The following is a 26,235-nucleotide window of genomic DNA, read 5'->3' on the forward strand; positions in this document are numbered from 1 at the left end:
GCACTGAGTCTCAGTCTCTCTTACAATCCTCTTCATACACTGCCACGTGCCCTCCTTATTGCCACCGTAAATAGTTGGCCATATTCGATTCGTTCTCCATGGCTTAGTTTACTCGTAGCCATTCTATAGGATCACCGAAAAAAGGACACTATCCGTCTCCGCCACCACTTAACTCACCGGATGCGATGGCGAGTAAGAAAGTGCCCCTAACCGTGGATTTAGGGTTTGGGGGAGAACGGGGATGGTGGGGGAGGAAGACGAAGGAGGTGGCAAGCGGCAGCCGGAAGGGCCGCCCTGCGATCACTGCGGCGCGGCAGCAGTTGCTGTGCTCTATTGCCAGGCCGACTCCGCCAGGCTCTGCCTCGCCTGCGATGTTGATGTCCACGCCGCCAACTCTCTGGCGCAGAGGCACGCCCGCGCTCCGATCTGTGACAACTGCGCCTCCGCTCCCTCTGTCGCCCTCTGCGCGGCTGACGGCCTCGCTCTATGTGCTGCTTGTGATGCTGATACCCACGCGGCCTTCGGATCTTCCACCCACCCCCGCGGGCCTCTGCAGAGCTTCTCCGGTTGCCCCTCTGCGAGCGATCTCGCTGCATCATGGGGCTTCGACCTCCCGGCGAAGGTCCAGCATCCGTGTGTTCCAAGCCATTTGATTTCCGGCGACGAGTGGTTCTCCCTTGAAGCCACGTCGACCGTTGATCCTTCATTTTTGGAGCTTTACGTGCCGTGTCCTGAGAAACAGCATATTTCGATGGCGTCCAGTGGAAAGGGGAGACACGCGTTGATGAGGCAATTGACTGAGCTGATCGCGAGAGAGTCAGCAGAGACTAGCAAGCGTAGGCCTGAGACGCCGAGTAGAAAAAACAGACGTTGGGAGGAGGAGGAGGAGGAGGAGGAGGAGGAGGAAGATGGAGAAGAAGAAGAAAAAGAAGAGGAAAAGGGATTGCAAACTGAGCAGATAGGGTTCACTTCGTTGCTCATGATCGAACCCTCGCCATGTATGGCGCTCAAAGGGAGCAATCGGCTTGTGCAAAGAGAAAGCTTGGTTTGGGGTCACAATTCCTTGGATCATTCTCCTCAGGTATGAAACTATTGAGCTTTCTTTTTCTCAACATTGGAATCTCTTTTTCTTTGGATCTTAATTGAATACTTTATAGGCCATTTCTACGTTCTAACAATCAGTAACTGGCAAATCCTAAGGATACCTAGTGAAATCAATGGAAGAAAGCTTCCTGCAACCTATCAGCCACATCTGTTTCCTTGTTCCATTCGAATGTCCTTAGGTTGTGTTTGGTTGGTGGAGAGGAAGGCAGAGGAAAAATGGCACAACTTCAGAGTAAATCCATGTTCAATGATTACATGGGTTGCATGCAGATTGCTAATTGAAGAAATAATAATGAAAATATAAATTGAATTATTACTTGAATAAATAAGAACAATGACATGAAAGTAGAATATCCTTAAGTTCGAAAATTGAACTAATACAATAAGTTGATAAGCTAAGCAAGCATGCATTAAAAATATCTTTCTCACAATACAGCTAGATAAGTTAGGCAGGAAGACTTAGAGTAGATGTTATGAGATAATTCGAGTATATAAATATGAAAGGATAATGTTTCAATTTACTACTTACCTCATAATAATCATTATTCAGATAATTATATTCCTAACATTTGTATACATACTTTTATAAGCTCAATAGAAAGATATGACAAGTAATAAACAAGAAAATCAACTCTCGAAGACTGATGAACTTTAGAGATTTAAGTAAAAAAGGACAAATACTTATGAAAGTTTTAATTGATTTGTCAATTATCAAAAAAAATGTCCTACTTTTTTGTTTCATTATTCTTGGTTTTGTTTTATTTCCTTTTTAAATTGATCTAGGTAACATGAACAAGGTATAACATGTAAACCAAGTTATAGTAAGTAATATGCCAATCATTCTCCTAAGAGATTAAGTTAGTGGGATGATCTTTTAAAGTCATGTCATAGGAGATCTTCTAAGTTAAAGTCACTAAAGGTTCTTCTAAGATCAAGTGTTGTGACTCAATTAATGGTTCTTTATCCACTAAAGATATAACATTGTTTATGTTGCAGTTTGTGGGCATATTTTCTAAAGGCATAAAAATGCATGTTTAAAGTTATGTGAATCATGTAAAGGTTCTTTCTTTAAATTTAAGTGAGGATTTTGGGTGTTAGAAAGTAGGCTTCCCTTTTGGATAACTTACTTTTTAATTTGAGTTTACATGTCTTCGGTTTGTGAATTTTTGGAACACAGTTTTTCAAATCCTGTTTAAAATTATTTAAAAGATTAATATTGTCTAAGTTGTTTTATTTTTTATAAATTGTTATATTTCTTAGAAAATGGTGGGATAATTTTTAAAATGTCTTTAGTTTTAGACAAAGTCAATTAGAGTTTTTATTGGGATAAACTAATTCTTTATTTTAGAAAGGATGAGTCATATTGCCAATCTATAAAAGGGGTTAGGATCACATGTATTAAACAAATTTTTGATTAATAAATTTATACTTTGATTCTCTATGTGAGAATTTTCGCTCTATGTGGTCAGCTTTATTTTCTTTACATGAGATATTTATCCCTTTATTTTAACAAGTTCGTCCCTATTTTCTGGGTTGGGTGATTTGAGGGATCGATTTTGTTTTTTTTTGCTGGTACTGTGCCCCTTATTTTCTTTACATGAGATATTTATCCCTTTATTTTAACAATTTCGTCCCTATCTTTTGGGTTGGGTGATTTGAGGGATCAATTTTTTTTTTTTTGCTGGTACCAAAGCTAAATATCGATTTAATTCTATTCTTGCTTCTCTGATCACCTTTTCTTCTTCACATGCTCCCCCCAACGCACCATTATTATTTGCCACAGCTACATCCGTTGGCTCGTCGTTAACATCTCCTTACAATCTCGAGTCACTCCTCTTTGATCACCTCTTGAGTGTGCCACCTACTTCAGTTGAGCCACTTAGTCCCTCTCTTCTGGGACGGTGACTCTTCTCCTACATGCACTAACTTGCCTTCTACATCATCCCATCTCCTATGCACACTCCCTAATAGTTGTCTCTTCTACCAAATCTCTCTCCCCCACTGCCCTCTCCTTGCTTAATGATCTTCCAGGAAATGTTGCACTCCTTGTTGTCGCAATTCATAGGCATTAGGCGCCTTCCACCCCAACACTTATCTTGGCCCAACGAATAAGCAAATTCCCATCCGGCTCAACATCACCCATTTGTTTTTTCCAAAAAGCCACTCGGGGCAACTTAACATCCCTTGGGTTCTTCCAAAAGACCCTGCACACATGGATTTTCAACATTTCATGGTTGCTCCTCCAACCTTAACACTGCGATTCACACAATAACATTGGTGGACATTAGATTTGTGACACTTACATGTCTTTGCTCACTTACACATTAGATCTGCGAGTCCATATTTCTTGGCATTTTAACTTTTTAGTCCAAATTTTGTATATTATATTTTATGCCATTGTAAAAAAAACAGGAGGAGAGAGTTTATCAAAAGAAAAAAAAGGAGAGAAAAAGTTGAATATATATGTATATATATATATAAATCATGGAAAGAAATAATGCTATATTAAAAAAAACTAGATTAAATTTGGAACAAATCCTCTATTATCTAAAGAAGATAGTTTCCAAATAAAAACTTTAATCAACTAATTCTTTGAAATTAAAGAATCCACCAAAATGAACTTTTCCAAAGTCTAAAACTTTTAAAAGTTGAATTTATAATTTGCATATCAGTTGAATGAAGCATGAGAGACAATAATCTCACATAGAGAACAACGCTCATGAAGAGGATTATTGTTAAATCAAAGTATCATTAAAATAAGGAGGAATGGTATCCCTTTTATGCTATCTTTACCCTAAAGCGCAGGTAGACTAGGGAAAGGAATCAACGGTGGAAAAAATTATTGGTGAAAGAGAAAGAATCAATAGTGAATCAACAACACTAGAGCAGGGAAGGAAAGGGAAAAGAGGTAGGGGAGAATAAATCCACCACTTGTAAACTTGTGCTCGTGGCAGCTGAGCCTGGCCTCTGCGAGCTCACAGTTGGTGACCTAGCCTGGCTGCCACAGTCCGACAGCCTCGCCTAGCCTTGTTGGCTGGTCAAATGGCAAAGAAGCTTGGGCATACAGAGAAATAATTCTCTATGTAAAAGGGAAAGATCAAACTTGGAAAAAATCCTATTCTTTACATGAGAATTACCAAATTAGGAACTACTTTTGATTAATGAATTCTCCTAAATAAAAAGATTTTCCAAAAGAAACTTTTTCAGAGTCCAAAAATTTTATAAATTATGTTCCTAATTTGATTAGTTATGCAAAATAACCAAACTGACTTGCAATGAGTTTTTTTCCTTTTTTATTTGATTTAAATCAACATGCCCATAAGAGATATGGACTATGGGATTCTGAACCTCTACAACTACCAAGATTTTGGCTAAAAACAATCTTCTAATGATTTTGTAATCAAGCAAATGATGGATAGAACAAACAGATACTATTTGATAGGCAGGTGCACAAATTGTTCTGTCCAAAATTGAGAACAGAATTGTAGTTGTCCATTACTAAATGATTTCATTTTACTGATCTAAGAAGCACAATAGTCTCCAATCTTGAACTGCTCCCAGATTTTGGCTAATTTTAGTGGGTTAACTTGTATTTCCATATATCCTTTGTTCTACATAACAGTATCCTACTTAACATGTTTGTTCAGATTAAGAAGGGTGGCTTATGAGATAACACAAGCATAAGAACCTCATGAAACATATAATGAAAATTTTGTATGATCTGGTTTATGAAAAAATTTATCATCTACCTGGTTTATATTGCATTTTAGAATATTCCTGTCAATTTCAAAGGAAATTCAATTCTTTTTACTACTGATAGCTTACTAAAAGGAATCGGTAAGCTATGTAAATGCTGTCATCCTACTATTTGTGTTTTTTTTGGTTTTGAGCTGAACATATGACTGTATATGCTGTCTATGTTCAAATATTGCATTTCACCTTCCTTCTGACGCAGCTTTGTTATTATTTTGATTTGTGTACCATTATGTAATTACTTGAAGTGATTACTCTATTCATTTCTTCCTAGATATGGGATTTTAATTCTGGAAGGTTAAGGAATCATTTTGAATACCCGTCACTTGAAGTTGGATTTGGTACAAATTCCACTGGTTTTGCAATCAAGAGTTACAGTGAACTTCTTGCAGAAAGTTCGTTTGGAGCTACAAACCAAGCAATAGAGGATATATGTGAGACAAGCTATCATTCAGCAAGTGAGGTACTCTAAGCATATGTCTGACTCAGTAAATAATAGATTCATTAGGTGATTCTGAGGAATATTTTAGCCTTGAAGTCCTTATGACATGATGTAGGGACTTATCATGCTGCAGCTTCTATCTGACTTGGAAACCAACGAACACTACTGGCATTGCTAGTGTTTCTGCTTCATCATCACAACTTAATGCTTTAGGAGCAAAAATAACAGGAATGTTTGTACTTTTACTAAATCATCCTGGGAGCACCCTTCTTTGGTTAAATATCAAATGGATGCTCCTCTGATATCAAGTCAATTTGAATACTTTAAAAGTTTCTTGAAAATTGTTAATTTTTAATTTAATTTGGCTTCAACTTGATTCAAATTCCATTCTTGATCTCTTGCAGCAAAACAAGTTAATTCTGCTTGTAGTTGATTTGATCCTCAAAAAAATTTTTAGCTAAGAATGTAGTTTATTCACAGTTAAAAGGGTAAAAGGAGAGCCTTGGACATCAAGAGGGTGTCTCCCCTATCAATTTCCCACCATTTTCCTTTTCTTCCTTTAACCTAAGAAAAACAGTTAACAATTAGTCTGTTGTTAGTTATTTCTCTGTGGATATTTTCTGGATTCGTTCTTGTCACTTATGTTGGAATCTTTTATTCAATTGTTAGTTGTGCACTTTGAAGCTAGGCACAATTCATTCTGTTCTTTTAATTTTATTATTGATCGTGAACTTTCTCGTGCACGTTTCAATATTGGTACAATGCAAATTCAAGTTGAAGAACACTTGAGCTTTGATGTTGCTATCAAGTAGATTGCGACATAGTTAGCTCTTGATTAATATTATGAGAGATCTACTCCTACACACTTTTAAATGATAGTTGCAGACATCAATCTATATAAATGTATACCATTTGACACTTGAGTTTGGGGTAGACACCTTAATGGACTTCCAGCTGCTAGTTGGCTGGTGGGTGTTTGAGATAGTTTCGTCACTGATGCCTCTCTGCCCTTTTAAGTTTTCTAGTAAATTGTAGTATCTTATCATAAGCACCTATTGTTTCCCACCATGCTTGAATCATGATGGGCAACATCTGTTGGTTGCCAATTGATAACTGACTTCTTATCCTCCTATTTAAGACACTACAGATTTGTTTGGATGATAGAAAAGAACATTATTCTTCTTTTAAAGGTTTCTTGACTTGCATTACATTGTTCTTTAGGGACAGATAGTTGTAGTTGTCTCAGTATCATGAGTCGATACATTCTCTCTTCCCTTTTTCCAGCTGAAAAAGGCTGATATGACCAGCAGACGCAACAAAAATGTAAAGAAAGCAGTTGCCCAAGGTGTGCCAGCCTCAGATATGGTTAGGCCTGTTGGTCCATCCAATCACTCTGGATCTACTGGAAATAGTAAAGAAATGTTGAATGCAAACAAACAAAGTGATGAATATTTGTCGGCCCGAAACAGGGGCAATGCTATGCTTCGATACAAAGAGAAAAAGAAGGCTCGAAGGTGAGATCAGTTCCTTTTCTGCTTGTCCGCTCTCTTTCCTGGATTTTTGCCAGATATTCCTCCGTTATATCTCTACTCTTTAATACTTCCCATCGAATTTGTTATATCTACAGATATGATAAGCACATCAGGTACGAATCCAGGAAGCTGAGAGCCGACTCAAGGAAACGAGTGAAAGGGCGTTTTGTCAAATCTTCTGAAGGATAAAAAACGTGGGCAAAACTCCATTCGAGACGTTGTAGTTGAATTTCTTTTCTTAATTGTAAGTATGTGATATAAACCGTTGTCTGTGTGGATCTGTGTTTGATCTTTTGGCCGAGTGCTTCAGACAAATGCAAATTGTACTGTAATCTGTTCTCTCTCATGATACTTGAGTGATGTGGGCCTGTGAGTCTTCTCTTCCTCATAATACTTGATGAGTGGTGCCGACCTGTTTAGCTAACGCATATCTCTCACAGAGGTAAATTGAGTCTTCTCTTCCTCATTTTTTCTGCTCCACTTTCCTTTTGAACATGTAAAAAATGGCAGCATTTCATTTGTAATTCTTGTTCGATATGATCAGCATGCACACCAAATTCAACAAGTATCCAAATAGAGTGCATAATCTAACTATTTAAATGTCCCAATTAGGTTTGAATTTAAAAATCTGTCTTCAGGACATAACTGAATTGATTATGACGGAACAGGTTAGAATAAGAAATCGTAGGCTGTTTGTGTGGATTGCAGAGATTGATGAATTTTATCTTTTTACAAAAAAAATTTAAAAATCTTAATATATTAAAAATATTTTTATTTGTTTTTTGTTTATTAAAATCATAAGCATTAATTTTATTTTATATATTCTGATTCTTTTATTAATTATTATTATTGCATACACAGGGTTTTTTTTCTTTCGATCTCATCATCTATGGAACCAAGTCAAATTTGTGCTAAACCGAACCGGTTCATGTGAGCCTTCCTTTTTCTAGCCTGTTTCTCCCCAGGCGACTTGTTCTATCGCGGAACCGAGCCGCTCATCATCCTGATCCGCGATCGCGAGCCCGCGCGCCGCCTGTTCCCATCGCGAGCCGCACAACCACCAGACGCCCATCAATCTCCCGGTCGCGAAGGCCGCCGTCGCGCAAGTAACCCTCGTCTTCCTTGCCCTATCGTCCCTTCTCCAGCAGCAACCGCAGCTACTTCGAGAGCGGCTGCAAGCCCTCCCCTACTCGCCGGCGTATTCTGTTCTTTTTCTTGTATCTTAAGGACAAAGTGGTCGATGTTTCCCTCCCTCGCATTGCGTCGAGTCGGAGCACCAGATAAAATATGGATGGCAAAGAGGAAACTTCTCAGTCAATGCTATGGATTATCAGGCCAGACTGGATCAGGGGTTTCTGCCTGCAGATCGGTTCTGGATCAACCTCAGTGTGATCCGGACCCAATCTGTTTGCAGGCGCATCCGAGATGGTATTCCCACATCCCCATTGCCTCTAGAGCCCTGTTGGATGGGCACGATCGGCAGCAGAGGTTTGTGCTCCTGAAGCACCCTCTTAGGGCATGCTCAGCCATCAGTCCCTCGTCAAGCTTTATGTATACTTCCGAAAGAACCTTTGCAGCTCCAGTACAGGTGATTCTTGTTCCCTTCTTGCGAATTGATTTTTAATCATTGTCTCTTACTTGTGATTTGATTGAATGTATTGCAGGCTAAACCGAAGGATAAACCATCTTCAGATTCACATGCAGGGCCTCGAATTAATGAATCAATCACCGCTCCATCTGTTCGGCTTGTCACTGATGATGGTACGCAATGAATTTTATTCTCCATGAAACATGAATCCTAAATAATTATTCCTTTTGACATATTATTGATTATTTTTTAGTTTATTTTTTATTACCTGGATTGATTGTAGGGTGACAATTCGTTTTGTTTTATTGTCCAGTTCACTAAAGAACTATAAGAGCAAATATTAAAATAACTAATTAAAAAAAATTGTAGTGTATGATTAACTTAACTACTCAGTAGGTTAAGTTATAAGACACAAAAATTATTATTTTTAAATTAATTATCTTCATAAACGGTTTAATTCATGCTGATTCATTTATATATTTAGGTTGTGTGGTATCACTTTTGAGATTCGTCTTTGCTAGTCGTGTTTAAGATTGCCAACTCTAATTGATTGTGTGTAAGAGATTAATCAATTATTTGCCTAGGATTGTTATCTTTGCATTAACTTGTTCTATCCATTGCAATGAAAATTTGTACTTTGCATGGTTTGAAATCTCATATTGTGCAAGGCGGTATGGTCGAAATGTGTAAATTATCAAAATGTGATGCTCATCAGTATGAGCAATCACTCTTATGCCATTTATGCTGATTGTGCCAATGACTATTGTGTTATGTTGGAGTTTGACACATCTTGACACGCTACACCGCATGCTATGATGAATTCCAATAATGTTTGTTATTTTTATCTTTTTGAAATTCTAATTAAGTTGATTATTAATTCCTAATCTTTGATTTTTAAAAGTAAATAAATTAAGTGAAATAAGATTATATGAGTAAAACTAATTCACGTTGACAATATTGAAGTGAAAAATTAATAAAATAATTTTTAATTCAATTACTAATCGGTATAGTTTTGTTAAAAGTAGAAAATCTAAATGAAAGAGGATAAGAACTAATCTAAATTCACCTTAGATTGATTTAGTACATGCTGAAATATGTAAAGCCTCGATGCTACAATAAAATTTAATTTAATATTCTATTTTATTGCTATGGTTTTATTTTTACAAGTGAATAAACTAAGTTAAAGGCTATTTTTACTAGTTAATAAACTAAGTTCATGGGTGTAAAGGTATAAAACTCATCTAAATTCATTTATACATGCTTCAAGATATGCCAAACCTTTCTAAGTGCCACAATGTGGTGTCCACACTATATGATTCTCAGCGGAATCAATACTCTTGCATGAATAATACTTTAAACTCTATCCCTAGGCATGTAGTTGCCTTCTCTTCTTCTTCATGTCCTTCTCTCTCCACCTTCAACACCATGTATCAGCACTCCAACATGGCAGTGAAACAGTACCATTCTATCGAACAAGATTGAAACTTTAGCAAGTGTCGAAATTTCAAATCTTGGTCCTTTGTGCTATATAATTTTTCTAAATAATTATTGGAGACATTTGTTGATACTAATAGTGTAATGTTATTCGTAATTGTGATTTATTTTATTACTTGAAATGAGGGCCTTATAAAGAAAATCGGGAAAAAGGAAAGAGAAGAAGACTATAGATGAGTAAATTGTGAGCAATTAATTAAATATTTAATGAATAAGTTTTTTATTTTCAAAACAACTTAAATACGTATTATTTAACTATCTTATAAAAATAAATGTTTCAAAAACATTTCAAAGACAAATGAAGACTCTACTTAACACAATTAAAATTGAATTAGTACGAACATAAATTACAAAGTTTAATGATCAAAGAAGATCAATGTAGCCAATCCGAAATAGCTTGTGCAAATTGTGTGATTGAATGTTGTTTACTTAAGAGAATTTGATTAGTAAGTCTTTGATTTAGAACATGTAATGTTCTAATATATGCCCTTTTACTATATGTGGTGTTCTTTTTTTTTAATTAGGAAGAAATGTTTGTCATTAATAAAGTGATTGATGCTCAAGAGATGGAGTGAATCTACTGTTAATCCTCTCAGTTTCGTTACCTTTTTCTATTATCAGTCTTTTGGAAAAATAAATTATTAGAATTTCTATATGAACTGATAATTATTTAGATGTTATTATTATTATTTACTTTGACTTTAACCTTTCTTTTCCTATTCAGTATGAATGTAAATGTATACTAATCATTCCAGTAAAAATTGTAGGACATGAGGTTGTCGCAACGAGGGTTGCACTTGATCGTGCAAAGAAGCTCAATCTCGACTTGGTTGAGGTACATGTGATCATTCATGGAGTTGTAATTTCTATTAATAATAACTAAATGCATTTCTGATCTGTTGTAAGTTATCCTGTCCTTTCTATTACTGTATGTAACTTGTCATACCTATTAATATACACAGTGGACAGTCATTTGACCTTCCCCTTCCTCAAAAGTAAATAACAATTATATTTGGATTTTTCAGTTGGTAGCCACATTTTAATTGTACTGCTCCTTTTTTTCACACTGATTAATACAACGTAAAGCTTTTCTAGTTCTTTAAATTACTATCATCTTAAAGTTGTTCATGAAGAAGTATTTGTGTCCTTAGTGATTTATGCATGTTTGTTAAAACATCATTCTTTGATAGGCTCAAGGATTAAAATCTCGTGCCGTATCGCCCGATACGCACGAAAAAATTTGTTCCGCCGCGGCACACGAATTCCGACCGAGGAACGCTTCCGGAGGCGTCGCCCGAGCTCGGCGACGCCTCCGGAGGCGTCGCGAGGCCTCGGCGACGCCGCCGGAGGCCCCGCCCGGGGCCGGCGACGCTCCGCGCGGGCGCACCGATCGCGCGGCGCGGCACGATTTTTCCCTTTTTTTGGTTTTTAAAACTTTAGGTTTTAATTAAATTTTAATAATCAACTCCTAACTATAGTTCAAAGTTATAATTCGAGATAATTTAAATAGGCTTTATTAAAACCTATAAATTATCAAAAAAATTTATTTTTTATTTTAAAATATTTAGGTTAATTTTTTTAAATTAATATATTTTATATTTTAAAAATACCGAAACTATACCGGTACGGTACGATACGGTACCGAAACTGTATCGTTCCGGTCCGGGACCGAAACTCCGGCACGGCTCGATATTTTAAACCTTGGATAGACTTCCGTCACAACCTGCAGGAGTATTGAATAATATTAGATCTTTGGTCCTGCATCATTTAGTAAAAAGAACCAATGTAGTTATCTAGATGATAAGTGTGTTGAATCTTAGGATATTCTTGTTTCTTAAGCATATGCTGGGTGAAGCATGCGTATCCTAGTAAAGAAACAATGGTGTCAAGCTATTCCATGTTGAACATGACATTTCCAGTTAGCTTGGCTGGGTGCATTATGTTTGGCCTAGTCGTAATAATATGATTATCTTCCTGTTATAGTAGGCAGACAATTACTTGCAGTTGTATATCTTGAACATGTGTAAGTAGATTAATTTGACTGAAATGGTTTTGTGATGTATGGTACTTTCTAAAAGATTTGTACTAAGCAGCATATAGAAACTTTGGAACTTATAATGAGTGTCAGTTCCATTCCATCTGAGTAGCTGTGCTGGCTTGTTTTACAAGCTTACTACTATGAGGCTCTGTTGCTTCTCTTCTAAATTGCTTTTGGCTGTTTCTGGTTTTCACTGTAGGAGCAAAATTACTGGTAGTTGCGCCAAACATCAGATTGCTGTTTTCTGTTTTTGTTGACCCAGCTATCAATTTTGGAGATTGCCTGTTGGATCCTGAAATTGATATACCTCAATAGAAAAAGGCATGGTAAATTGGAGGGAGGGGACAGAGAACTAGAAGTGAAGACAGTCTAGGAGAAAATGGAGACTACAAGAGGGAAACTATGAAATGAATATTTTAGTTCTAAAAACAACCAATCTTAGATGAGAGATACTTGATCATCTGTCTATTTTCTAAAGATCTGAAAGCTGGTTGGATGCTACCACTCAACTACATAATAGTACCTTGAAGTAGTATAAAAAAGGTAACAGAATTTTGCATGATACAAAGCATGGGATGGTGCCAAATTTAGCCTTGATAGGGAGGACAAAGGAAAGGTGGGCGCAGAGGTATCGGTTAGTGGAACATACTAGTAAAATAACAAAAAAACCTGTCTAGAGAATGAAAGGAAAATTAAATGAGTGTTGAATAAGTTTTGTAAGAGTCAAAATGTGGTTCTTTCCTTGCATAAACCCTGGTCCAGGTGCAAATTACTGATTGGACTGTTACATCTAGTCACTATGAGTGCTTTGGGCTTGTCTCTAAAACTGGCCTTATTTCTACACTTATGGATTCTAAGTACTAATGGATTTGTCAAATAAAAAGATATAGGGAATAGTGAACTCCTAAGGGTTTGATTATTCTTCTTGTGCCAGAATGCTGTAAAGACATGAATATACACATAATAAGAACGAGAAAATGAAGAGAATTATAGCATCATTACTTCGAAATCATCTATTTTCTTTGGAAATCTTGGAGAGATGAACTCATCTTCAAAGTCAAAGATGTTCACATTTATCCATCATGTACTGTGTCTTCATCAACTTCCAATTATGTAAAACTCCATCATCTTTTGCTTTTATCCTTGTCCCTCAATGCGCGCCTTCATGTTTTTTTAGATTGGTTGACTATGTGAACTTGAAAATTTTCCTCCCTTACTATTTTATCAGAGCATAAAGTGCAACATAGCCCTAACTTGCTTAGTAACTGAGTGGGTTGACTCTTCGATTATCAGGTCAATCCTCTTGTGTTATCATGAAGATCTTCCTTTTCTCTTGATTAGAATCTTCATTGTTACAATAAATGTCTTAAATCAAGCATAATGAAAGATATCTTCCATTCACCTTTGCTATTTCTATATTTTCTATGTATATGGAAAAGTGTTCCTTTTATCACACATTATGTGCATTTTCTAATTTTACATGACAGTTGACTAGCTTTTGCTGTCATTGTAGGTTCAAGGAAAAGCCGATCCGCCTGTTTGTAAAATCATGGACTACCATAAAGAAAGGTACAAACAAGAAGTAAAAGAAAAGGAACGAGCCAAAACCAAGGTAAAATTGTTTTTTCCTCAAACTAGACCTACGCAGTTCATACAATACCATGAGTGTATTTCCACCATGGCCATGTGAGGGAAGCGACCTGCTGATTTCATATTCCCAACAATTATCTGTCATTCAAGATGTGTAATTTCAATATTCTTAAGGACAAGTCGATTATTCTGCATATTATGTAAAACTTATGAGTGACGAATTATTACTTTGCAACAGTTGAATCAGTAATATAGCTCTTTCAGATGTAATTTTTCATTTAATAACAGCAATCATACTGAAATTATAGTTCCAATCCATGCTTAAAACTTGGGCATGATTTAAATATAATCAAAATGATCTCCAAGGTGGATGGCAATGTGATATACATTTTTGTCTGGGAAACTGATTTAGATCCATAAACTTGACTTTGTGTAAAACATTCTTTTACGTTAAGAATAGGGATGCACATACTATTTGTTGAGGCAAATGTGTCATGGGGAGTTTGTGATGTTGCGAACTGGTGAGCTTGTCATTTATATGATTTTTTGTCAGAGCTTCTATATGGTACATTAATGATTATACAGTTCTATTATTGATGTTTTGGGATGCATTAATTTTTATGCAGAAGATGTAAGCGAGGTTAGAACAAAACAAGTAAGAACTTGTAGATCATTAATTTAGTAATCAGAGAGCTTACACAGAGGTTTAAGTGGTTATCTGGGACTATGTTTATTAGAGCCATATGCTCTGGCATATGCTGAACTAGTGGACTATTTCAATCTGTCTTTTTCTTATTCTATAGATTTGTAACAAATGGTTGGGAAGAAAACTTTATTTTAATCAGACAACATTGATTTCGAGAAAAAGAATAAATTTTCAGCAAAAGCTAGACTTGCTTAGAAAATTAAAATGCTAATCCATAACTTAATATCTAGTTTATTTAGTTTTGTTTTAATTGTGCTCTTCTATAATTATCCAATTTTTAATATTTTTAAAGGGGAAAAAGCTTTGATATGGGAAGAAATGTCCACTTGGAGGTACAAACATAATTGAATCTGACATAATTCCTTGACCCACCAAAACTATAGAACGAGAAAGTCAATATTCATCAATCCAAGGCTAATATCATTTATCCTTCAAACAAGATTAACGAATACCCATATTTTCTCTCTTTGGAGATGTTAAACCAAAGTCAATTTTAAGATCCTTCTTCTTTATCCTGTATATACAGGGTGGGATGTTTCAACTTCCAATCAAGCTTGGTGTCTTCCATCGATCTATTTTCTAATTGTTCATATTCTCACAATATTAAGTTTAAATGTGATATATAATCAATTTCAAACTATACGAGTACCTAAGTTCTTTTTTGGACCAATTGGTTTGGGTGCTTGGGCTACCTCATCGTCTCTGATTTTTCCCCCTTCCAGCTGTGTCATATTCCCTTGGCATGCAGAGCTCTATAACACAGCTATATTAGGTTAAGATCTTTTAGGAATAATAACTTACATGCCGTTCATTTATTGTAATGACTGATCAGAGTTTTTCCTTTTCTTTATGCTTAAGTTAAGGCTTGAGGTTCACATTCCTTTGCAAAGTTGTGATCATTAATTGCTTGATGCCAGCTGGTCTAAGCTGTAAGGATTTTTGTATGAGAACTAAGGTTCATGTTTGTTTGCAACGTTATGATCATTAATTGCATGTTTGTAAGGTCTGAGCATGTTGTAAGACTGTATTGGTTATTCCTCTTTTTAGTATGATCTAGTTCTATGTGAATTATGAAATGCTAGGCTTCATGTTTTGTAGTCTTATGTTCATTTGCCAACTTATGTAGTGTATGAAAAGTTTACATCTCAAAATAAGAAGTTCCTGATTTGGAATTAGAAACTAGAAGTAATAAAGTTACCTGCTATCGCCCTCTCATTTTTTTCACAGAAGGTAGGGAAAATCTGTTGGTTGGTTCTTTTCTCTTCTTTGCCAACAAGTTCCAGAAAGTTAGTTTTCTTGTTTTTAGGGACATCTTCCAGGAAATTCTGTTAATTATTTATCCAATTCCTTGGATGAAGAGTGATCAGTGATTGTACATATTGCTCCAATCCTGTTCATATCTGATAAGAATCCTTCTCATATCTTGCTTTCCTGATTTGAAGAGTGGCTCGTCAAAATCTGTCATGCAGCAGAAATGATAGTGAGGATGGATGCACTTTTAAGTTTGTACTTGCCATGTATCAACAATTTAATTATCAAACAAATGATTAATGTATTAGCTTACTGGATAAATTTGTTGAAGTTGAAGATTTATTGAAATGTACCATGAGTGTTTTTCGCCTTATTCATTATTCTTTAAAATCTCTACGGGGTTTTTTTGCCCTGCATTTTGTATCTTTTACTGATTTCTCTTCCTGATCCACTATCATGTGCTGAGATTTTTTTTTGAAGAATTTTCTAACATTTTCTTTTTCCTTCAGACAATAGTTGTTGCTTTCAGTTTGATGACATGTAATGCGATAAGGTTCAATCACTGTAAACAAATTTTGATATAGATGATCATGCGATATTGTATTGGTTAAAATGCGTTTCCTTTTAGTATTCTTGACGGATCATTATACTTTATTGTGTTTATTTTATGTAGATGATCATGCAGTATTGCATTGATTACAAATGTGTTTTTTAGTATTCTAGAAGGATCATTATACTTGATTGAGTATATTTTCCATTATTGTTTTTCCTATATTCATTTATGTACTTGAACTTATATGCAGTCTTCAGTTACATTACGGAAGGGAGAGAATAAAGAAGTTCGATTTAAAGGGAAAACTGTAAGTACTTTCTCAATTGTTGCGTTCTTACAGCAAATACTGAGTTGCTATTTCTAAAAACGCTTGATTCAGACAGCTACTGCCTAAAATTTTCCATTATGCTAAAAGTTGCTTGGGTAAACTAAATACTTTGATGGCAATTTTTAATCAGATTTTTAAGTGCATGAATGGTACTGGAAGAGCTAAAATGTAAAAGATTGCTTAGTAAATAAATGATATAACTTTAGTTGGAAAATGTTGTTATTAAAATGTATAGAGTTGCCTCTGATACTTTAAATTTTCAATAATGACAATGATAAAAAGCTGCATCCACCAACTATTTACGGCTGGACATGGTGTTTTCCAGCATGCTAACTTAGGTTTCAGATTTGTCAAAAAGAAGATGCATTATCTTATTCTGCTTCACTGTTGCTTGTTAAAACATAATATCGTTATATTTCAGGAACTAAAAGATCTAAAGATTAAAGCTGATTCAGTTATAAGATTGATGGAGCGGGGTTATAGGGTTAAGGTAATTCATTATATATCTTTACACCACTACTGTCAAACAGAGGTTTTCTTAATTCTACATTTCCAAATTGTTCAGATAAGTATTCTCCATTTTCTGTCTTCACTTTGCTTTGATATGTTCTTAATCACATCTAAAAGATTTTTAGTGTTCTGATTTGCTTCAGTTTTTTAGTGACTTAAACACAAAAAAATTTCTAGCTATTGGCAAAATATCTAGTTTATTCTTTCAATAATTCAGTTTTTCTGCTGCATCCTGCATCAATTTTGATGATTGTTCTCTGCATATTCTTGGTGTGATGGCCACTGATGGACTTGCCTTACTATATATATATATATATATATATTTTTTTTTTAAATTGAGAAATTACAATTAATTTTCAGCGTCTCTGTTATCTGATTTGAGGTATTTCTTATTTCCACATCAAAAAGCTTGACCTCAATCATTCATTACTGTTTATCAAGATTCGCAAGACAGATTTATGGATTATGGAAAATGACCATTTTCAACACAATTTTTTTTCTTGAATTATTAAGCGGCAATACTTGACTCACATTTAGATTTTTTGTTGCTGGCCTTAACCTTGCTTACTGGAATCGATGTTCAATGTTTGTGTTATAATACCTTTAAAATATATATTTCTGTTGAAGGTTTATGTGAAGGCTTATTTAATGATTATTCTCTAAAATGAATAAAATTAGGTGTTGCCCATTATCTTATACAAATATTATTGATAGACTGTGGTATTGCAAACACACCCTTATGATTTACATATTTATACATCGGTCCCAACACTTTTCCTTACGTTGGTTCAAATATATTGCAAAACCTAACTTGTGACAAATGACAAACAAAGGAAGTGAATCTTTTGTCGAACCCTAGCCTCTTTTATGGTTTAATAAGCAAATATGCTAACTGACAAACAAAGGAAGTGAAGATCCCATTACATTACACTCTTTCTAATGAAGTGATAATTAATTTATTTGCTTTGCCCTCTCATAGAATATGAGTTTGATCACGCTAAAGCTTTGTTGGCTCTATAGGAGTAAATCCTAGCTCAGTCATACAAATGAGTTCATATGCTAATAAGTCATGGCTCTATATTCTCCCTCTGCACTTGATTTTGCTATGATTATGTGCTTTTTACTCTTCCAAGATATAGGATTACCTCCCAAGAATACACAACACTGAGAAGAAGAATGTTTACTCAATCTGGATCTGATTACCCTACAGTCTCGAGATGACCTCAGTTGTAGAGCCAAAGATCTTTCATGGAGCACTCTTTAAGTCATTGCAGAATTCTAGTAGTTGCTTCCAAATGATTGTGACATGGTTTTTCCAGAAAGAAACTTATCATACTAACAACGAATAAGATGTCAAGTCTCATGACATGGATTCTCCAGATATGGTAATGTCATCCATAGACACAATTAGAAGGAACATCTACTGACTGAGAGACAAGTTAGATGACCAAATGGTTTGTAACACTTATCTTCATGCTATATTGAAGGAGAGTTGAGCCAAACTTCAATTGGCACAATGATTTCTTTAGTTTACACACAGGATGAGTCTTCCTTTTACAATATAAACTTTGCCAAAAAGATCACCATGTAAAAAGATAGATTTGATGTCAAGCTAATGAAGTGACCAGTAAGTAACTAAGGAGAGGAACATATGAACTAAAGTGATCATGCTCTCCGGGGAAAAAGTATCCAGATAATCAATGCCATAAATTTTTGTGTACCCTTTTGCTACTAAACACACTTTGAGGTGATCTAACACTGGATTGTGAAGGCCCATCGACACCCATAGTAGATTTTCCAACAAGAAAAGGTACTTATTCCAGAGTGCCATTGGAGTGAAGTACATCTTTTTCATCAATCATGCCTACCTTCAACCGTGAGCACATATTTATAGGAACAAATTCTGAAGCCAAGGATGATAGAAACATAAAGAAGCTGGGTGGGGGAGGCTAGGACAGTTCTAGGTGATGGAGGTACAATAGTGTCTAAAGGAGGCACTAGAGCATTTTCATGGTGTCACCTTTGGCTATACACCCATAAAGTAGGTGCTCTAGATGAGGGAGTTCAGCACAACAATTTGTATAGGAGATATGAAAAATGATAACGGTGCAGGGATAGGAAGAATGCCTTCCACATCAGTCAATGAAGCTGTGGAAGAAAAGAGAGTAGTCACAAAGAAAATCACATCAGATAAAGGCTCTATGCGAGAGCACCCAAGAAAAACAGACTTGATGGACTTAGGAGATAATTGATGACACAAAACAGGTGCAACCAAATATCATTAGTGAAATAGAGTACGTAGCCTCATGCAGAAATAGTAGTATAGATAATTTAATCATGGAGAATGGAGGATAATATACGATTAGTAAGATAACAAGTATTAAGGAGAGCTCCAAATAGCCTAAAAGGAAAGGGAACACATATGTATAGAGAATCTACCCATATAATGTTTTGTAGTCTTAACTAGGTGTTTGCATTTTCATTTTGCTACACCATTCGGCTGAGTCATATGTGGACATGGAGATTGATGAAGGATACTATTGTTTGAGAGGAATGATTAGAATGAGTGAGAAAAGTATTCCTTAGTATTATCCTATTTAAAACTTTGATAGATGTTAAATTGGTTGTAGACTTCGACATAAAAAGCACAAACGTATAGAAAATAGTTCAGATCAATATTTCTTTAAGAAACATCATGTTATTTGAGACTAGTCATCAGTGAAAATTGAAAAGGTTATAGCATATTTGAAACCAAAAGTTGAACTTGCACTGCTAGGATTCCAAACATCTGGATGAAGCAAAGCAAATGGTGTAGAAATAGGTTTATGGACTCTCCCTGGAAAAGATGACCTAACATGTTTATGTAATTGACACAACTCACAATCGAAAGATTGATGACAGAAAAGACTAGGAACCATTAACTTCCAAGTGTTAAAGACCAAGGTGACCGGCACAACTATAAATCTGAAGAGGAGAGGATGCAGTCAAAAGAACTAATGCATGTGTGGATAAATTCCATGAGACTTGTGTCTTATGCTAATCACCTGATCGATCCTCAAATCTATATATATATAAAAACAGAGTTGTCTGTCAAAAAAATTTCCCGCCTAAACATTATTTCAATAAATAGACATATTTATCTATATGGAAATAAACTTACATAGCTATAATTGATTGATAATACAATTTTTCATCCATATTAATATCACATATCTTTAAATGCATTTTAATCCATATTAAACATAAACTGAGTTGTCTGTCTAAAAATTTTTCGCCTAAACATCATTTAAATAAATAGACATATTTATCTATATGGAAACAAACTTACACAGCTATAATTGATTGATAATACAACTTTTCATCCATATTAATATCACAGATCTTTAAATGCATTTTAATCCATATTAAGTATAAACTTTATCGCTCGAATTATTATTATTAAATGGTAAAATACAGATTCCTAAATATATTGAATAACTTTGATGGTAAAAAATATCACATATTACAAATAAGGGTGAGGTTGCACACACTCTATAAATTAGGATTGCAATATATTCATTCACTCACTTTAGGCTGAAATAAAAAATGGCTCCTCTGTTTAATCTCATCTGAGTGGTTAACCCTTCAAAAATGCAATGGGCGTTGAAACTCTGATTAGTTTGTTGTTACGATCTACCTGCATATGGAAACAACGGAGATTTTAGCTTGGAGTGCGTCTTTCATGATAAAGAGGTTGTATATATATATATATATATATATATATATATATATATATATATATATATATATATTTCTACGTATATATCTGATTACTATTAGAAAATACAAATATTTACTCTTTCTATATATTTGTAGGGTGGACGCATATAAATATTTACTCTTTCTATTGCATGATGTGCATACCCTTGAATTCTTAAATGGAATAAGATGTTCTGGAGTACCAAATCACGAGTTAAACTTGAAGGTTGGAACTCCGGTTATGCTGCTGCGGAACATAGATCATTCTCTTGGATTATGCAATGACACTAGATTGATTGTGACGAGGCTCGGAAACCATGTTTTAGAAAGACAAATTCTTACTGGAAGTAATGCCGGTCACAGAGTGATTATTCAAAGAATATCATTGACTCCTTCTGATCCAAGACTTCCCTTTAAATTCCAACGAAGACAGTATCCTTTGATTGTATCATACGCAATGACAATCAACAAAAGTCAAGGTCAATCATTGTCTCATATAGGACTTATTTTAAAGAATCCCGTTTTTAGTCATGGTCAGCTGTATGTCACTGTATCCAGATTTACGAATCCCATGGGTCTAAAAATTTTGATATGTAATAGTGAAGCAAACAGAAAAATTCAACAATAAAAGTTGTATTTAAGGAAGTTTTTCAAAATTTATAATTTTTTTTTCTAATTGTACAATCTATAACCAATTTAGTTTATTTGTATTTTAATTATTTATTTAAACACTCATACTTACTAATTTTAATTGTTAATTATATAAAATAACGTTCCGTGCATTGCACGGGTGAAATACTAGTCTTGAATATAAACAAAAGTGGTGCCAAATATGACAAAACAATTCAAAGATTTAGTAAGTTTGCTAATAGACAACAAACTCAATGGGAATTCATGAATATAAAATACTGTAGACAAACAAAAACATATATAAAAGAGTAATATCACTAATGCTCTTAACAAATGAGTGGGACCCATAAGTGAATGCATTACTGTAAATATGCTTTATGGCCCTCGAGTCCAGAAGAATAAGTGGAGCTTGTTTGAGCTTGTTGGGGAGTACTAAATTAAGAAGCATGGGCAGTATGAAATAAGTGATCAAGAGTAAGGCTGTAAATGAACGGGGCGTTCATGTTCATGAATCATGAACAAGTTTAGTGTTCGATTCGAAAAAACTCGTTTATTTTAGTTCATTAGTAAAAGTATATAAAATAAATTAGATTGAACACTAGTAAACTTGGTTCATTAATGTTCATGAACAAGGTTCATGAAAAATTTATGAATAAATATATTTATTAACTCATGTAAAATTTATTTGTAAATTTATTTCTTAATTTTTTTTTCAAATACATAAAAAAATATAGTAATTTATAAATTTTTATAATTTTAAATTATTCATAATATGTTAAAAATAAAAAAATAATATAAGCTTCATGGATTAGATAAATGCTTAACCTAGTTTACATGGATAAACAAAGTTGTTAGTTGAGCTTGATAAAAAGCTCTCTTTTGACAGATCACACAACCTGAAAGAGATGAGGGTTGCCATGATTCAGAATCAAGAAGACTCGGATTTTTTGTTTGGCTTCGATTTTGGATGGCTTTCAGGTTAAGGGTCCATGACTTGACTTCATCTTAACCATATCTACTTAAATCTTGATTGGAATACTAAAAGTTACCATAAAGCCATCTAGAATGTGTTCAATATGTATGGAACAGTGACCCCTTTCAATTTGCTGGGGCGTTTAAGAAACTTGAAATTTTGACCTGTTCAGGTTCGAAGTTTGCATATTTTGGGTCTTGGGTGGTTCTCTTGTTCATCTCTGGCCTTGGATGGAATTATGTTTTGGCTTCAAAACCTGACCTGATGCCAGCTCATTGCACATGTATAGCCTTCAAGCTGAATTCAACAGACATCAATCAGAACTTCACCCAAAATCAATCCTATGATACCAAGTTTATAAGATACAATTGCAGTACTTGAAAGTGCTACATTGTGGAAACTTTAAATTAAACGAACAGATGCTCATACCTAGTTATAATGGTTCCTACTCCTTTTGGCAACCATGGAAAATGTAAGATAAAATGATCACAGGGCTAAGTCTTGGGTTCAAGACAAAAATCATGAAAAGTTCAGCATTGGATTTGAGCTAAAAAGCCAGCCTGACCTGTAAACACCCTTAGATGCCATCCCTTTCCAAGTTGAAAAGACCAATGGGTTCACAAAAAATGTAAATGAATGATTCATGCTCTATCTGCAATATGTTTTCTGATACTTTCCCTCTCTCTTCCTCTCCCCTCCTATATTTCCACCCAAGTAAATCTGGCCTTAATGTAATAACGACAGACTTTTCTACTTGAACCAGATCTGAAACCAAATAAGGGCATGATTTCCAGTTTGGGCAGGTCAAAAGAGATGTATGAGACTTATTATACTTCTAGCTGTGTATTTCATGCAATTGTTCTAATTTTTTCTTGGCAACAGTGCACAGCTGTGTCAACAGGCAAAGAAGGGGAAGATTTGGGTGAGCTCATATCACGGCTTTTACCTCTGGTGAGTGTCTTATTTTTTATGTTTTCTACTAACCCATTGAAGCAATCTGAGAAGTAAGCAATGATTCATTATTTTGTCCCGCATTTTTGGTTAAATATTAATTACATTGATGATCATTACTTAGTAACCTTGTTGGACATTCTCCAAACCAGATAGAAGACGTTGCAAATGTAGAAAGTGGTCCGCATATGGTTGCTGGGCAAGCATACGTGATAGTTAGACACATGAGGTTTGCTACAAAGAAATCTGGAAAGAAACTCAGCAAGGTTGTGGATGCAGTATCTAAAGGGCTCCCTGGTTCTGTTTCTCGCACAGATGCAGTAGCTAGCAATGCAAGCCAAGATGGAGAGGCAGCCCTAAGCGAAGAAGAATGGGAGACTGTTGATTCCCCTCCGGAGACCAAGGACAAAACTCGAGCAGAAACCATTAATATGAATAATGCAACTTCTCATTCTCATTCAATGCAAAAGAATATCAGTGGCGTTTTTCATCAAAAGGATCCTTTTCCTCCAGGTGCCAGTGGTTTTGCAGCTCATGGGACAGGACAAGGCTCATCCAGATCTGTTTTAGGCACAAGGAGCCTTCTGTTGCTGAAAATAATCGATATGCCAAAAGCCATTCTGTTGCTGAAAATAATCGATATGCCAAAAGACCTGAAGAGCCTTCTGTTGCTGAAAATAATCGATATGCCAAAAGACCTGAAGTGATAGATCGGTTTCCGCATCAGAATGTGATGAACAGAAGTAATGCAGCACCTTATCCAAGAGCACCAAGATATGATGTTAGGGTGCAGCAAGAGCCACTAAGAAGAGGTCCGGTGCATCAGTTTGATCCAAATCAAGGACCTTTGAGAGCTACTAAAGCTCCTGATTCTGGTGATCACCATAGATTTGGAGGTGTGAACATGAGTAAACCTAGTGATGGTGTATCTCATAGACCAAACTACGGAAATTACACTACTCAGAAAGTTACCCCTCATATTCAACATAGGAACTCAGATGAGAAACTTGAAAAACAAAGAACTGTAACACCAATATTTGGGAACTTTCTCCCTAAAAAGCCTGCTGCTGCCAGTGATCAAAATCTAGGAGATGATCCAAATCAAGGACCTTTGAGAGCTACTAAAGCTCCTGATTCTGGTGATCACCATAGATTTGGAGGTGTGAACATGAGTAAACCTAGTGATGGTGAATCTCATAGACCAAACTACGGAAATTTCACTACTCAGAAAGCTACCCCCCATATTCAACATAGGAACTCAGATGAGAAACTTGAAAAACAAAGAACTGTAACACCAATATTTGGGAACTTTCTCCCTAAAAAGCCTGCTGCTGCCAGTGATCAAAATCTAGGACATGATTCTGCTCACGACAAATCCAGTTACTCTCCCGCAACAAAAAAATATGGGATTTTTAGTGCTTCAAAAACTGCTTCGTCCGGTAACTAAAGAAACTTGGTTTGCTGACATTTGTTTCCAAATATTCACTTTTGGCCGACTCTAACTTTGACAAGGGTCAAGAAGGCCAAAACCATGAGAGCCAGAAAATTAAGGCGACTGCGGCATCACCTCTTTAATACAAAGAAAATATTCATTGTAATAAAATTGCGAGTGTATGTCCAAGGTATAAATTTATTCCGAAGCAATCTTTTTGCGTACAATATTTGAATTTATCTCTTTTTATATCTATTAGATCGATTTTAAAAGGCCATTGAATTGGCGGATCCATTATTTTGTCAAGCATAACTCAAATCAGTTCTATTATAAATGTACTTTGTCCAAAATATTTCTCTATTAAAACTACTGCCCCTACCTTGCCGATGCAGACTTTTCAGGAATCGATTGATTCAGTCGTTGCCTTTTTTGTGTTGTGCCACAAATTTTTTAATAGGCTTGTCTCTTTTGTTCTCAAGAATTTTCTTATTGAATTGTTGTTTCAATTGGAGATGACAATGGATTATCTGTTGGATTATTTTTTATATAAATTTCATTCAGTTTACCTTTTTTTTTTTCATTTTACTCTTAATTTTAGAATGTACCGTTTACCCTTTTATAATTTATAAAATAATAAATAAAATACTCTTAACTTTAAGTTATTTCTTCCCCTATAATTATTTTGTTATATGTAATATATAATGTATATATGACAATAAGTTGATGATATATTAGACATTAAGTTTAAATAGTTGAATTAGTTGGGTGAAATATGAGTAGATTTAAAATTTTACATCATCATATTGTAAGGAAAAAACGATATGTTTATAATTATAGTCTTGTTCTGTTAGAAATGACGAATAGAACATTTAATAAAATATTAAACAATTAAATTTTCGACAATGGGATATATATATATATATATTGATCTTGTTTATGAAAATTTAAATAATAAACAAGGGAGAATCCAAGTGAATCGTAATTGATTAAACATTTAATGATAAAAAATCTAATGAAATCGTATATTGATGAAAAGTCCAAGTGAATTATGTTGATCAAATATTTGAAATCGAAAGTTCAATAAAAAGTTGATATGAGATGGACAGTCCAAGTAGATTTTGAAAGACCGAATACTTTTAATAAGAAGCAAAGTCCAAATCGATTAATATTGATTAGACACTTAGCATAAGATGGATGAAGACCAAGTGGATCATAGAAAATCAAACACTTGGTATATAGATGAAAGCCCTAACAGATTGAAAAAGACTGTATGTAAAACAAGTATGAAAAGTTCTAGCGGTCATACTTAGGTGAGTGCAAAAATCTCGACAAGTCAGGATTGATCTGGATGTTGGACAATAAAAATCCTAGCAGGTTAAAGTGAACCGAATACTAGGCAAAAGAAACTCTGATAGGTTAAAGTCAATTGAAAATCAAGACAAAAAAAAATTCAACCTTGAAAAAGGCTGAAATAAGACTAGCAATCGATTGGTAGTAACTATCAATTAACAAACTAAACCTTAAACTCTGAATTCGAGGTCAGAAGGTTCAAGTGAACAAAATGGGTTTGAGGTGCTCGATCACACACGAAATGCTGAGTCCTGACTCTTTCATGCTTAGCA

The 26,235-nt window shown here is 34.9% G+C and overlaps 1 protein-coding gene and 1 pseudogene across 3 annotated transcripts; both read left to right on the top strand.

The window, feature by feature from the left end:
• The first annotated feature begins 217 nt into the window (after positions 1-217).
• On the top strand, positions 218-7,222 carry LOC141831362 (zinc finger protein CONSTANS-LIKE 13-like). 3 transcript variants are annotated; one of them, XM_074718715.1, is made up of 4 exons: positions 218-1,081; positions 5,132-5,320; positions 6,584-6,813; positions 6,927-7,222. In XM_074718715.1, the coding sequence occupies exons 1-4, from the start codon at positions 242-244 to the stop codon at positions 7,018-7,020; spliced, it is 1,353 nt and encodes a 450-aa protein (XP_074574816.1). In that variant the 5' UTR covers positions 218-241; the 3' UTR covers positions 7,021-7,222. The 3 variants fall into 3 exon arrangements, with proteins under 3 accessions (XP_074574816.1, XP_074574817.1, XP_074574818.1); XM_074718716.1 differs by lacking the exon at positions 5,132-5,320; XM_074718717.1 differs by lacking the exons at positions 6,584-6,813; positions 6,927-7,222 and adding an exon at positions 5,415-5,703.
• A 611-nt stretch (positions 7,223-7,833) lies between these two features.
• LOC141831412 (uncharacterized) lies at positions 7,834-24,729 on the top strand (annotated as a pseudogene).
• Positions 24,730-26,235: the final 1,506 nt, after the last annotated feature.

The sequence above is a fragment of the Curcuma longa genome, chromosome 7 (assembly GCF_044706935.1).
Source record: "Curcuma longa cultivar G26 ecotype Majalengka, Jawa Barat chromosome 7, ITB_CL_G26_1.1, whole genome shotgun sequence".
Lineage (NCBI taxonomy): Eukaryota > Viridiplantae > Streptophyta > Magnoliopsida > Zingiberales > Zingiberaceae > Curcuma > Curcuma longa.